Source organism: Neurospora hispaniola (assembly GCF_033458365.1).
Source record: "Neurospora hispaniola strain FGSC 10403 chromosome Unknown B0T23scaffold_1, whole genome shotgun sequence".
NCBI classification, from domain to species: Eukaryota; Fungi; Ascomycota; class Sordariomycetes; order Sordariales; family Sordariaceae; genus Neurospora; species Neurospora hispaniola.
The window spans coordinates 5,441,109-5,455,540 of NW_026944406.1; the positions used below are offsets into that span (position 1 = coordinate 5,441,109).

The window sequence follows — 14,432 nt, forward strand, 5'->3', positions numbered from 1 at the left end:
ACCTACTGTGTACATACCGCGATAGGTTCATGTACGGGTATCGCATCATATCATCGACTCCACACTATGGAACCAGTTGCCGGCGGCCTCTCAAAAGAAACATTGAAAACATCAGCATGGTACGACATGAGGCTCGATATATTTCTCAAGTATTCTTTTCTTGCTTGATTTTCAGACCGGATGTTCCGTGACAAGGTATCCTACTGACCTGAAAGCGGCTTTTTTGACGAGTCGGGCAAGGTGCCAGTTACAACGTTTGGTAGCGAAATGTCTTGTGCGCGCAGAAGGTTTAGGAAACCACTGGCACATTATCGAGATCGCCGGCGTCGTACGGTAGCTCTCACTTGTTCTACCCACGAAGTTCACGACAAAGCAATGGCCATGGTACGATAGACCTGGCGTCCTCAGTGCTAGACTCCGTCCCACGTTGCCCTCATGTCACGTCTTTTGCGGCGCTCGACACCACATTGTCGGACCGCAGACCGCTCATTCAACCCCTATCGGGAAACAGATGTTAGTAGTAGGTCCTTTCAAAGAAGCTGCGCCATCCGCTCATTCCCGTGGCCTGAAGGCGCCGCACGACAGGTAGCTTCCCGTAGGTAGACATGCACGCTAAGTGACCTGCGGCGGGCGGTGGAAGTCAGTACCAGCCTCACGGGTGGCTAGTTCAGATGTAGGCCCGGCCGGATCGAGACAATGGTGGACTCAGTCGTCGTCGTCGTCGGGCGAGACGGGGTTCGGGACCGTCGTGTCGTGAAGTGAGTGGTTTGAAGGACAGCGGACCAAGCCCGGAGCCGAAATGGTGGAATAAGAGCTGAGTTGACTGAGCATGTTAGCTCTCGACGCTAACAAAGGTGAAACGGCAGCCATGCGACGGTCAGCTAGCAACATGGATACACCGCACGTCGGCCACAGCCAACCATATGCTTGCCAGGCGAGTCGTGCTGTGTTCCCGTCATTCGAGAAGCCATGGTATTTTCCTTTTTTAGCGAGTGGGAAATTGCACTTCCGTCATGCAAAGCAAAAACACCGGTCAGCGCCGCTCGTCTACCCATTAGTCTAAGGGATAAAAGGGTGATCTTCTGATAAGTCTGCCACCGATGATCTCGGGACGCAAGGTGGAGGGACTCGGACGGAGCGAGCCATACGGTATTTTATGGAAAAGCAGGTAATCAGGAGGAAGAGATGAAGAAGGTGAAAACCCCTGAAGATGTTTGCTTGAAAGGCAATTGTCAAAATAGAGACTCCATAAAACGCAGGTTTGGATCTGCGCTGATCCCGTCATTCTAATCACGTTATTCTCCATAACAATGCATCATGACCATGCTTTTCTGGAGACTTGATCTGTCTGTCATGTAAATCCTCCGCACAGCCAAGGCCTCTGTGCTCCAAAGAGACCTGTCTTGGCCATTGAGTTTTCTGGATGCAAAGGCCCCATGATGCGAGCAAGATTGGAGGACACGGGATTGGGGTTCCCGAGTGTGCAACCATTCCGAGTCCCTTAGCTACCTACCCTACTAGATGCCGGACAGTCAAGTTTTTGTTTCAGTTGACGGGCTGTTTCTGGTGTCGACATTTGTAGGCCGGTAACGGTATACACTAGCGTACACGTGCAAAAATTGAAGCCGCTAAATCAGCAGCTGAATTGGTTCCATTGGGCAGCTACAGCGGCCAAGCATGTCAGGGACGCTTTCCCATCTCGTTTTGGCGAGCAGCAGTTCCACAAATTCAGGGCTGCCTGAGACCCGGACGCGGGACCCAGATGAAAAACTTTGAAGGGTTCAGTTCGCTAAGCTATCTACCGAAGAAGCGGGCTCGACGGGACGGCGCTGCCCTGTGGTCACATTGCATTGTTTGACCCCTTGAAAGTTTCCTGTTTGTCGCTTTTTTAGATTCATTCACTCGGCATCTCCAGGGCATAGATAGGTAGGTCTGGTCTCTTTCCGGGATCCCGTCTTTTTTTATGCCTGCCCCCTTTCAACTACCTACGAAAAAGCAAAGACCTTCCCGTGCCCATTCATACCTAGACTACTTACAGCCCGATTCCCAGACCGCGGCTGCCTGAGATGCGACAAACTGCTTCGTCGACAACCTCGTCTCTGTTCTTGGGTTTTCGTGTTGTAGTGAGCGCTTCTTTCTGTTCTGTGGAGGAATGCTGCCACTGGGCTTGACGTCATGAAGTAAGTGGAAGGATTTCCCCTCCAGAGTCCACTCACTCTTCCCCCATGTGACATCCACATTGTGCCGCCCGTTTCGAAAAGCTCAATGCTAACAAACATGTGCGCACGACAGGTTTGCCAAAGAACTCGAGCAGGAAGCGGTGCCAGGTAAGAGAAAAACGGAGCTGAACAACAAGCAGAAAACACCATGCTGGATCATCTTGAAGCGAGTCGCACCGACCTGGGTGCCAAGCAATGAACATGTCTTTGTTGACTGCGATTGCGTTGCAACTACCGCTCCAAGTCCGAGACAGCAACCGACATAATTGTCCGTAATTCTAACCATATTTCCAACTTATAGAATGGCGCGTCAAGTATCTGAACTACAAGCTCGGAAAGAAGCTCATCAAGTCGGTTACGAGGGCCATCCAGCGCGCAAGCACCACGCCGAACCTTGCCAGGCGACCCGACTCATTACATGCTGCACCTGCCGCTCTCTTCCACCACCTACACCACAAACGAACACCAACCCAACACCGCTGGTCTGATACCACACCAGGCTCCCATGAGGGTTCTCCTGGAGCCGATCAACTGCAGAGCGGCGGCCCAGAGCTCGACCGCACGCCGACCAAGAACAACAGAAACAGCAAAGGCAGCATCGAAGCACGAGGGGAGCGCTCTGGTTTGACGGCGTTACCAGACAACGAGGTTCAATATGGAAGCATTCTCCCTCCTTCGCGTTCGAGCGATCGAACCGAGTTCGAACTGCCCGCTCCCGCTATGAAGATAGCCTCGAGGACAGGCGGCCGCCGTGACTCGATCGTGGCTTCCCCAACTTCCCCGGTCTCCAACCGTTTCGGACCACGACGCACCAAGTCCATGATGGTAGGTGCCGATGGCCAGTCTACTGCGACCGAGTCCTCCGTCGAATTACCTCCAAGCGCGACCATTGCTCAACGCTCTCCCCATCGTCTTTCCCGGGTTCTCTCCAATAGCTCTCATCTGTCTCGCACAATGTCGAACAGGGATAGTACAGCATTGCAGAATCTGGAGTCCGTCCGTACTGCCGAGAGCGAGTTCTTCTCTTTTCTCGACAATGAGTTAGACAAGATCGAGACATTTTACAAGCAAAAGGAAGACCAAGCCACCAAACGACTGGCTGCTTTGCGCGAGCAACTTCACGAAATGCGCAACAGGCGGACTACGGAGATTGCGGATGCCAAGCAGAGGAAGGAGATGGAGCGAGGTAGTGGCAGTAAGAGTCACCCAGGCGATGGTGGAGGAAGCAATGGCAAGGACAGCGGTACGGACTGGATAGGGCCCCTCCGCACCAAGTTCATGAAGCCTGGCCCAAACTCGAAAGCGCTGCAAAAGATGACCGAGACGCCAGTCATGGCCCCGCAGAAGCCAGAAGAGGGCCGCGACTATGTCCGGAGACCGCCAAACAAAGACGATGTATCCTATCGCGTAGCTAAGCGGAAGCTCAAGCTAGCCCTGCAGGAGTACTACCGCGGTCTCGAACTCCTCAAGTCTTATGCCCTCCTGAACAGAACTGCGTTCCGGAAGCTTAACAAGAAGTACGACAAGGCGGTCAATGCCCGCCCGACGTACCGCTACATGAACGAGAAAGTCAACAAGACTTGGTTTGTCAACAGCGACGTTGTCGACGGTCACATTCGTACCGTCGAAGACTTATACGCCAGATACTTTGAAAAAGGCAATCACAAAGTGGCTGCAGGAAAACTCCGGAATATTCTCAGACGTCCCGGAGACGCTTCGGGCAGTGCTTTCCGCAGCGGACTGCTTATCGGCTTTGGCGCCGTCTTTGCCGTTCAGGGTCTGATTTATGGTTCGGAGCTACTCTTCCAGGACGATCACACTCTCAAGGAAAACACAAGCTACTTGCTGCAGCTGTACGGCGGCTACTTCTTGATGATCATGCTCTTCGCGCTGTTCACATTGGCTTGCCGAATATGGACACTGAACAAGATTAACTATCCGTTCATCTTTGAGCTTGACACGAGGCATAATCTGGACTGGAAGCAGGTGGCCGAGTTCCCCAGCTTCTTCTTTGCGCTTCTTGGCGTGTTCCTATGGCTTAACTTTTCGAGGTTTGGCCACTGGGAGGAGATGTATCTGTATTATCCTGCCCTCTTGATAGGCGTGTCGCTATTGATATTGTTCTTCCCGGCACCAATATTTTACCATCGAGCCCGAAGATGGTTCTTGTATTCGCATGTAAGTAACCTCACGAATTCGTCGCCTTTGAAACTTTCATCATACTGACGTTTGCATAGTATCGCTTGTTGTTGGCAGGTTTGTATCCTGTCGAGTTCCGAGACTTCTTCCTCGGCGATATCTGGTGCTCTTTGACCTACTCTGCAGCTGTAAGTGGTTACTTTCATCAAGCTCAGTAATTCGCTCAGTCTGCTAATCCTACCTAGAACATTCCCATGTTCTTCTGTCTGTATGCGAATGAGTGGGATCAGCCGGGTATGTGTAACTCTAGCCACTCCCGGCTTCAAGGTTTCTTCAATGCCTTGCCCCCCATTTGGCGTGCTCTGCAGTGTATCAGGCGTTACCACGATACGAAGAATGTGTTTCCGCATCTTGTCAACTGCGGAAAGTACATCATGACCATCACCACCGCTGTTATACTCAGCTTGTATCGCCTCAATCATTCGCAACCGATCCTGGCTGCCTACATCACATTCGCGACCATCAACGCCTGTTATACTAGTGAGTAGTTTAATCTTCTTTATTTGTGTGATACGCGACTGACATCTCTTAAACAGCCATCTGGGATCTGTTTATGGATTTCTCACTACTCCAGAAAAACGTCCGCTACCCTTTCCTCCGAGACATCACCGCGCTCAAGTCCAAATGGATCTACTATGTCATCATGGTTGTCGACCCGCTTCTCCGCTTCAATTGGATCTTCTACGCCATCTTCACCCACGACACACAGCACAGCACGATTGTCTCCTTCTTTGTCGCCATGGCTGAAGTCATCCGTCGTGGCCTTTGGCTCATCCTTCGTGTCGAAAACGAGCACTGCGCCAACGTATCCCAGTACAAGGCCTCGCGCGATACTCCTCTTCCCTACCAGCTCGATCAGTTCGTCGAGCGTCCCAGCCAGGAGACGTCCGCCGGAGAGTTGGAGGCTGAAACCGGCACTACTACAGGCGCTGTCCAACAGGAGCGCAGAGGCACCATCTCCTCCATGGCCGCCAGTATCCGCGAGCGCATTCGCGGCTCCGTCGGCGCTGGAGCCACCTCTCCCTGGGCAGCTTCCCCATCCCCGGCCACGGGCGCCGCCCACCCAGAAGAGGAAGGAGCTATCAGTCCCCACGCCGAGTCGGGTGCCATTTCTGGTGAGGGGGCGACAGGTACCGGTACCGGCTTCAGCCTCAGCGGCGGAGGCACCTTCCGCCGCCGTCACGTCGAGTCGATGGGCAAGAAGTCTATTCTCCAGGTCATGGCCGAAGCGCACAAGCAAGATTTCGAAAAGAGACGGCCATCCGAGGCAGTCAGGGAGCAAGGATTGGGGCGAGGGGGAAGCAGTAGTCTTGTCGATGAAGACGATGAGGAGGACGACGATGATGATCCGGATTTGCGGAGTGAGGTGGAGGACGATGATGAGGATGATGATGATTCCGATCGGAGAAGCGTGCAGCAGGATCGGATGGAGGCTAGAGAGGCAGAGATGCTTGTGAAGAGGGCGAGGGGGGAGCCGGATGATTCTGTCAGTGAGTAGTGTAGTTAAAGATACATATGGAGGGGAGGAGGGAAGAGGAGGGGAGGAGAGTAATTTGATACCCAACTTTGTCGAAGTGAAACAACAAACAACAAAAATAAGCGAACAGCGAAACCCCATGGGAGCATATAGACGGGTGATACACATCATTATGGTAATTCTGTTCATGGGAACTCGGCGCATGGACTGTCATTTCTTTTGGCTGACTAAAAGATACACGAAGGTGGTGCATCAAGTATATAAATGCCCGGACAACATGGCTAATTCTTTGCTCTTGTGGAGAGATCATTGGCTTATATTGTCGCCAACATATTGTCATTTCTTTTTTTTGCGCGAAGAGCAGCGCAATGTCAGTTTACCTTGTTGTAATTACTTTTAGATTTATACTTTCCGGGGTCTATGTTGGCAAGCAAGCTCAATTAAATGGATCAACAATGCTGTTGGTCTGTCCCAGGATTGTCATCCCCTCCAGTTTCTTTCTAATCAAACCGTCACATACACATCGAAGGAATGAATGAAGGGATCAATACCCATCACCCAATCCCACTGCAGCCTCCCTCCCTTTCTTCCTCCTTCCCCGCTCTTCCCGCCGTTGATCACAAACAGTGATGATGTCTTTATTCAACAGCTCGCGTCGTCACTATCTACCACTGTGGTACGCGAAGTCATGCAGGACTCGCTCACTCCTATAGTAACCGACTATTTCATTTATCACACAATGTTCGAAAGACAAGACAGAAAAAAGGAGGAAAACGAAGAAAAAGGCAAAAAGTAATAATAAAGTATGGAAAAGAAAGAGAAAATAGAAAAAAAAATGAGAAAAAAAGAAATGTTAATGGTCAATCGTGCGACGTGGGCCTGATTCGAACAGACGCTCCCGAAGGAACAAGATTTCTAGTCTTGCGCATTAGACCACTCTGCCACCACGCCGAATGGTTATTGATGAAATGATGTACGCAAGGCTAGAGCTTATTTGGAAACACTCTGGGGCTGTGGGGTGGTGGGGCAGGTATGTAGACGTGTAGTGTAGAGGTGGGGTTGGTGCTACATACCTCTACTCTGGTTTGGACCGCTCAGGAACGAAGGGTGTCGACACCTTATAGATTTGGGGTTAGGTGCTATATATATCTTTCGCTCTCCTACCGTATCTATTACTTTTTTTTTTTTGTTCCGTTCCGTTGTTGCTCTATGGAATATTCACCACCGATGCACGCTTGAAAGGAAGGACCTTCATAGCAGTTTATCACATTAGTTAGGTGCAGATGGGGGCAGGAGCGTCAGGGACAGGCGGTAAGGACGGTACGATAGGCAGATAAGAGATTGGATGCACCGAAGAATCCCCAAGCACGAGGAAAATATGCGAGTGTAACATACTACGTATCCAGCCAAAGTGACCGCTAGTTTCACCAAATTGACGGCAGGTATGAAATCGTCAAATCGTCAACGTGTTTGTTGTAGGTCCCATTGGCGATCTTTAGTCTCAAGTGTAAGATCCAACCGCAGGTTATGTACGGAGACCGTGACATATCGACAGGCTGAGAGGCTCGTGATTTGTTTAAGCTTGTTCCCACTTTGCAAATGTCAAGAGCCTGAACAATATATGGTAGTCAAGTTGCGACGAACCGCTTGTTTACCTGCCCCTGTCGGCGTTCTTGCGGCCCCTTGGTCGTTGTCATTGCTGCTTTGACAGCTCGGACGTTCTGAACACCAAACGGGATGATTGCTCCTCTGCAGGTGGGCGTCATGTCGAGCTCATCTCATCAAGTGTTGCATAGCATAGCATTGCCATGGCAACAACAGAAAACAAACTCAAACCCTCACAATCACCAACAAGGACCAGGCAGTTTTTGGAATTATTTCTTATTATTTTCATCATCCAGGCTCTCTATATCCCTCCATTATGTAACCGGAACAGACATGATACCTTTAGATATACCGTTGCTTGAGGTTAAGCAAGCAGCGGGAGGCTGTCAGACTTCCTGTAAGCAAACGCTTACTCGAAGATCCAGGCAGCGGAGTGGTGGTTCCACTGGTTGAGCTCCTCGGGCTTGAACCAGAGGGCAATCTCCTTCTTGGCGTTCTCGACGGAGTCGGAGCCGTGGCAGACGTTGCGGCCCATGTCCTGTTGTTGGTCATTGAGTTAGTATAAGCTGTCATGAAAAGGGGGCAGAGATGAAGGCCAACGTACGAGAGCAAAGTCACCACGGATGGTGCCGGGAGCGGAGGCGAGGGGGTTGGTGGCACCGAGGATGGTGCGGCCGGTCTTGACGGCGTCCTTGCCCTCCCAAACCATGGCGCAGATGGGGCCGGAGTTCATGTACTTGATGAGACCAGCGAAGAAGGGCTTGGTGTTGAGGTCCTCGTAGTGCTTCTCGAGGTGGGCCTGGCCGGGCTGGGTGAGCTTCATGGCAACGAGCTTGAAGCCACGGTTCTCGAAGCGAGAGATGATGTTGCCAACGAGGCCACGCTGGACGCCATCGGGCTTGACGGCAATGAAGCTGTGTTGAGGGGATATTTGCGTTAGTCAATCGGGTCTATATCGCATTGTGTATGGTGGTGGTGGTTGCTTATGCGCGCAACAGGCGGTGATCAAGATGGACAAGATGGCGGGGTAGAACCGAGGGGTTTGAATTCTCGTGTGTCTTGTGTTTGACGACTTGGAGGAGGGGACAACTTACGTCTGCTCCTGGTTGGACATTTTGATTATGGGTGGTTCCGGTGAGGGAGTATAGGTTTGATTGGGGATGGTGATAGATGATGGAGGAGGAGGAGAGGTCGGGAAGAAGGCGAGGCGGCCGAGATAGAAAAGGAGGACGGCCAGGAGGAGTCCACACACGGCCGGAAAAAAAAAGGGTGGGGCCGTTCCCCTGGACGAGCTGGCCCGCCTGTCTCTGGAGGGACTGGAGCTCCCCTTCGCCCTCGATTGGGCACCACTAGAAGCAGCACCCGCAGCCATTGCGCCTCCCGATTCGGGCTGCTTCTGTTGCAGTTGCGGCGGCGGTCTGCGTTGTCCGTCGTGTTCTCGTCGCAGATGTTCCGAGCTGTCAGTGCCGGACATGGTCTTATTGGATGCAGCAAATTGGTGAGTCGAAGCTTAGCTCGAGCTCTGATTTTGTTGACAGCAGGTCCAGACTCAAGCACGGCTGCTACTGTAGGCACTTCACGCGATGGTTTTGAAGTGGTTAAAGTCAATGTTGAGATGGGGCAGAGAACTGGAAGCGGCCAGGCAACACGTTGTCAATTGATCTTATGGGTCTCTGTTTTGTAGTGTAAGTGCCCGGTTGCGCAAAGCTCGGAAACGAGGCCGGAAGACGTGATGAAGCCACGATGGACGCCAGCAAAGCTCGCAGTGCTCCGAGTCCCCCATCCATTGAGGTTGAATTTGGAAGGGCCCGTGCAGCCTCCCGTCTGCTTCCCTTCCAAGATACCTCTAACCCCAAATCTCCTCTTCAATATTCGACAAAAGTCGGGCATCCATTTAACTGCTATCATCTCATATATGTACTAACAACCAAACCAACCAACTGACCAGTCAGTTGTACCCGCCCTTAACTGAGACGGTGAGCTTAGGTCGACATGCAGATGCTCAGCACTTACCCCGCGGTTTATCATCTAGAGCTACACTACTATGCGTCTAACGAATCCCGCGATGCCAAGCGGTGCGCTAGCTGGCAGGGGACAGCTTGGCCTGCTTGGCTTTCACGGGGCGAATCGGGGCACCGCCTGCCTCAAGTTCCATGCCCGGTGTTGCGGCCAACTAATGACAGCAAGTGCCATCTGAAGCCAGCAGCAGGCATTGGTTGGTTGATTGACATTGCCTGACAACAAGTCAACCTAACCCAAGTTTTGTGACTTGGATACCCGACACAACTGAACTGCAACCAGACTACTGTGTACTGCAGTTTGACGACAGCTTCAAGGACTCTGTAATACAGCAGCAAGGCCGGGAGTGTTGTTCTTGATGATCCAAGCGAGCCTCTAAACCTCTCCCTTTTGTTTTTGCTTGGTGCTTCTTTCTTGGACTTTCATAGCGCCTTCTCCTTCCGCGAGGTGCACCACCACTCGAGATGCTGGGCTCGGGCCAGCTGTCCATGTCGGGAGGCTGGACGGCATACCTCTGTCTTGCATCTGCCTTGACCGGCCTGTTTGGTCCAGCAGGTGCGTTGCTTTGTTCCCTATCCCGATCCGTAGCTTGCCACTAACACCGGACGTCTCTTCCAGTCGCCGTCAAGGAGCACGACTTCAAGAAATGCGACCAGGCTGGCTTCTGTAAGCGTAACCGGGCCTTTGCCGACCACGTCGTCGCCAATACCGCATGGGAGTCGCCCTACAACATCCTCGCCGACTCGACCTCCTTCAAGGACGGCCAGTTGCAGGCCACCATCCTCAAGACGGTCAACGATGCCGGCGAGACCGTCCGCCTTCCCATCACCGTTTCCTTCCTCGAGTCCGGAACCGCGCGTGTCACTGTCGACGAAGAGAAGCGACAAAAGGGCGAGATCGAGCTTCGCGGTGACAGCAAGGCCAGGAAGCAACGCTACAATGAGGCCGAGCAATGGGTTATCGTCGGCGGCTTGACCCTCGACAAGGAGGCCAAGGTGGACTACCAAGACAACACCCAGATCACCGTCCAGTACGGCCCCGAGTCCAAGTTCGAGGCCACCATCAAGTTCGCCCCCTTCTCTATCGACTTCAAGCGCGATGGAGACACGCACATCAAGTTGAATGACAAGGGCTTACTGAACATGGAGCATTGGAGGCCCAGGATTGAGCCGTCCCCTGCGCCTGAGAAGCAGGAGGGCGAGGACAGCAGCAGCAGCGAAACCGAGAGCGTCGAGACTACCGCTGCCCAGGTTCCTGAGGCCTACCCTGGTGAGGACCAAAACACGTGGTGGGAGGAGAGCTTTGGTGGAAACACCGACTCCAAGCCCCGTGGCCCTGAGAGTGTTGCCCTGGATATCTCCTTCGTCGGTTATGATCACATTTACGGTATTCCTTCGCATACCGGCCCCTTGTCTCTCAGGCAGACTCGTGGCGGCGAAGGCAATTTCCAAGAGCCGTACCGCATGTACAACGCCGATGTGTTTGAGTACATCCTCGATAGCCCCATGACCCTGTACGGATCCATCCCGTTCCTGCAGGCCCATCGCAAGGATTCGAGTGTTGGCATCTTCTGGCTTAACGCTGCCGAGACTTGGGTTGATATCACCAAGGAAAAGGAGTCCAAGAACCCCCTGGCCTTGGGTATTGGTTCCAAGACGAGCACCAGCACTCACTGGATCTCCGAGGCCGGCCTCTTGGATGTCTTTGTCTTCTTGGGTCCTACTCCTCAGGACCTTATCCGCAAGTATTCTGAGCTCACCGGCACTACCGCCATGCCTCAAGAGTTCTCGCTCGGCTACCATCAGTGCCGCTGGAACTATGTGTCTGACGAAGATGTCAAGGATGTCGATCGCAAGATGGACAAGTTTAGTATTCCCTACGATGTCATTTGGCTCGATATCGAGTATACCGATGACAAAAAGTATTTCACTTGGGATGGCCATAGCTTCGCTGACCCCATCGGCATGGGCAAGCAGCTTGAAAGCCATGGACGTCAGCTGGTTGCCATTATTGATCCCCACATCAAGAACGTCGATGGCTACAAGGTTTCTGAGGAGCTCAAGTCTCAGAAATTTGCTGTGAACAACAAGGATGGCGAAATCTTTGAGGGTTGGTGCTGGCCCGGCTCGTCCCACTGGGTCGACGCCTTCAATGCCGCTGCCCGGAAGTGGTGGGCCACTCTTTTCAAGTACGCCAGGTTTGAGGGTTCCATGAGGAACACCTGGATTTGGAACGACATGAACGAGCCCTCGGTGTTCAACGGCCCCGAGACTACGATGCCCAAGGACAACCTCCACTATGGTAACTGGGAGCATCGTGACATCCACAACTTGAACGGGTTAACCTTCCATAACGCTACTTTCGAAGCCCTCAAGTCCCGCGAGGCGGGCGAATTCCGTCGTCCCTTCGTGCTCACCCGCTCCTTCTTTGCTGGTTCTCAACGCCTTGGTGCTATGTGGACCGGTGACAACCAGGCCGCATGGGACCATCTGGAAGGCTCCATCCCCATGGTTCTTAGCCAGAACATTGCCGGTTTCCCCTTTTCTGGCGCTGATGTTGGTGGTTTCTTCGGAAACCCCGAGAAGGAGCTGTTGACGCGCTGGTATCAGGCCGGTGCCTTCTACCCCTTCTTCCGTGCCCATGCCCACATTGACTCCCGCCGCCGCGAGCCTTACCTTGCTGGTGAACCGTACACCACCATCATTGCTGCGGCTCTCCGCCTTCGCTACAGCCTTCTCCCGTCTTGGTATACCGCTTTCCGCCAGGCCTACCTTACCAACGAGCCCGTTATCAAGCCCATGTTCTACACTCATCCCAACGAGGAGGCTGGCTTTGCTATCGACGATCAATTCTTTGTCGGCAACACTGGTTTACTCGCCAAGCCTGTTACCCAGAAGGACAAGGAGACGGTGGACATCTGGATTCCTGATAACGAGGTTTACTACGACTACTTCACTTACGACATCATCCCCTCTAGCAAGGGTAAGACGGTAACTCTTGACGCACCCCTCAGCAAGATCCCTCTCCTCATGCAGGGTGGCCACATCTTCGCCCGCCGTGATCGGCCCCGTCGGTCCAGCACTCTCATGAAGTGGGATGACTACACCCTTGTCGTGACCGTCGGCAAGGACGGAAAGACCGCCGAGGGTGATCTCTATGTCGATGACGGTGACTCCTACGAGTTCGAGAAGGGCCAGTACATCTACCGCAAGTTCATCCTTGACGGCGATGCCAAGACCATCTCGTCCGTTGACGGCGAGGACCGCAAGAAGGTCAAGGAGGGCGACTGGATGAAGAAGATGCACCAGGTTACCGTTGACAAGATCATCATCATCGGCGCCCCTGCGTCTTGGGATAAGCAGCAGGTCACTGTGGAGTCGGAGGGCGAGACCTGGACTGCTACGCTCGAGTACACCCCCGCCGGAAAGGGCCGAGCCGCATTTGCAGTCGTCAAGAAGGTTGGCGCGAGGATTGGAGCCGATTGGAAGGTTTCCTTTGCCTAGATGGGGCGGAGTCCAAACAGCTGGTCTCGGGAGGAGGCATGGGGAGGAAAAAAAAGAGGAGGAGGCTTTGAATGACTGAGGCGTTGCGCGTGTCTCATGTACACTACACCGCTCGCTGGACGTTGTATTCCGTATCGGTCTGAATGCCGAATTTATTTTCGAAGCCAGGTTTTCACAGATACAAAAATATATCTGCACATTGAGAAAGAGAAGTCAGCTCGTACTTCCGGGCCATGAGCATGGCTATGCTTGCGGTTTTCTAGTGCTCTTGTTTATTTTTAGGTCTTCATTAACCAAGCAGCGTGACTGTGCCTGTTGGCTTTCAAACAGCATTTCCCGATCATGTTGAATCCCGTTACACACGCACAGTTCAGTTCCGTAAATGGGGCTCTCCATTCAAGGTAGGGTCACGCCTCAACGAATCGGGTGCTCGCAGGCCCTGGATCTTGAATACGAAATGCTTCGGTGCATGTCGGCTGCCTTCTTTGGTGGTCTCAATGGTGGTGCGCTGTTAAGCTGTGTTCCTGTAAAATGACAGACAGGACAGATGCCGCAGCGCCACGATGAATGTTGGGGGCCGTCACTGGTAAAAGTGGCAGAACTTGGTATCGCCCAATGAATGGTAACCTCGAAGGTTGCTCGCCTAGGCGTCCTTTCGAGAAGATGGTTTGGATACTTTACTGGTCCGTTGAGCGATGCAGATCGGTGGCGTGAGATTTAGATGGTGGTGGTGGTGGTGGTGGTGGAATCCTACCCTCTGTGCCTCTCTCTGGTGCCTCTGGTGCCTTGCCCCTGCATTTCATTACCGAGCCTCTTTGATGATCACCATTTCTACCGTTCCATGAACAACCAACTACTACTGGGCATTTTAATTCTTCCTCAGCTCTTTCTATGGCTCCCGAGCCTCTCAGCCAGGCAAGCCATTCAGGCTCAAAATTCTTTTCTCTGTGTGTGTGTGTGTGTGCGTTTCATGTTTCACAGTGTATCACGATCCAAAAGGCCCTACTTCCTATCCAAACCGGCGCCGGGCAATGGGTAAAAGCCAACTTTGGACAGCAGAGGTGTATGTAGTACCGTGATACAATGTGCCAAACACCGCTGCCCGCCCCCTAGTCGTACGAAGTGTGGTGGTGGAAATGACAACGCGTGATTCGCGCACTTTGTTTGCTTTTCTCTCTTCTCTTCTCTGGGACGGGGGATTCGGAGTACTATGGTAGGTAGGACCATCAGGACGGCAAAGTATATACGACCACACGAGGAGGGGTGACAGGCTCGCGGCGCACAGTACACTTTACTCCGTTGGTAGAATATCAAACTGGGGACGGATGGATGGATGGATGGATGGATGGATGGGGTAACAACAGCAACAAGGGGGTTAATCTCCCCGTGGGGTGGGCGGCCGTATTTCCG

General features: G+C 52.8%; 5 protein-coding genes and 1 non-coding gene across 6 annotated transcripts; 3 read left to right on the plus strand and 3 right to left on the minus strand.

Annotated features, from left to right (window-relative positions):
• The first annotated feature begins 4,456 nt into the window (after nucleotides 1-4,456).
• B0T23DRAFT_35567 (EXS family-domain-containing protein) lies at nucleotides 4,457-4,944 on the plus strand. Its single transcript, XM_062836162.1, has one exon. It carries the CDS (start codon nucleotides 4,613-4,615, stop codon nucleotides 4,904-4,906), a length of 294 nt encoding a protein of 97 aa, XP_062697753.1. The 5' UTR covers nucleotides 4,457-4,612; the 3' UTR covers nucleotides 4,907-4,944.
• A 1-nt stretch (nucleotide 4,945) lies between these two features.
• On the minus strand, nucleotides 4,946-6,265 carry B0T23DRAFT_35555 (uncharacterized protein). Its single transcript, XM_062836159.1, has one exon. It carries the CDS (start codon nucleotides 6,097-6,099, stop codon nucleotides 4,984-4,986), a length of 1,116 nt encoding a protein of 371 aa, XP_062697754.1. The 5' UTR covers nucleotides 6,100-6,265; the 3' UTR covers nucleotides 4,946-4,983.
• Nucleotides 6,266-6,764: 499 nt separating this feature from the next.
• On the minus strand, nucleotides 6,765-6,846 carry B0T23DRAFT_t39. Its single transcript has one exon. It is a non-coding gene; the product is annotated as a tRNA-Ser (tRNA).
• Nucleotides 6,847-7,760: 914 nt separating this feature from the next.
• Nucleotides 7,761-8,686, minus strand: B0T23DRAFT_371564 (nucleoside-diphosphate kinase). Its single transcript, XM_062836656.1, has 3 exons — nucleotides 8,595-8,686; nucleotides 8,105-8,414; nucleotides 7,761-8,038 (listed from the first exon to the last, which is right to left on the minus strand). Exons 1-3 carry the CDS (start codon nucleotides 8,612-8,614, stop codon nucleotides 7,910-7,912), a joined length of 459 nt encoding a protein of 152 aa, XP_062697755.1. The 5' UTR covers nucleotides 8,615-8,686; the 3' UTR covers nucleotides 7,761-7,909.
• A 1,175-nt stretch (nucleotides 8,687-9,861) lies between these two features.
• On the plus strand, nucleotides 9,862-13,229 carry B0T23DRAFT_35613 (glycosyl hydrolases family 31-domain-containing protein). The gene is made up of 2 exons (XM_062836170.1): nucleotides 9,862-10,074; nucleotides 10,138-13,229. Exons 1-2 carry the CDS (start codon nucleotides 9,984-9,986, stop codon nucleotides 13,020-13,022), a joined length of 2,976 nt encoding a protein of 991 aa, XP_062697756.1. The 5' UTR covers nucleotides 9,862-9,983; the 3' UTR covers nucleotides 13,023-13,229.
• Nucleotides 13,230-13,712: 483 nt separating this feature from the next.
• On the plus strand, nucleotides 13,713-14,396 carry B0T23DRAFT_371569 (uncharacterized protein). Its single transcript, XM_062836657.1, has one exon. It carries the CDS (start codon nucleotides 13,744-13,746, stop codon nucleotides 14,059-14,061), a length of 318 nt encoding a protein of 105 aa, XP_062697757.1. The 5' UTR covers nucleotides 13,713-13,743; the 3' UTR covers nucleotides 14,062-14,396.
• Nucleotides 14,397-14,432: the final 36 nt, after the last annotated feature.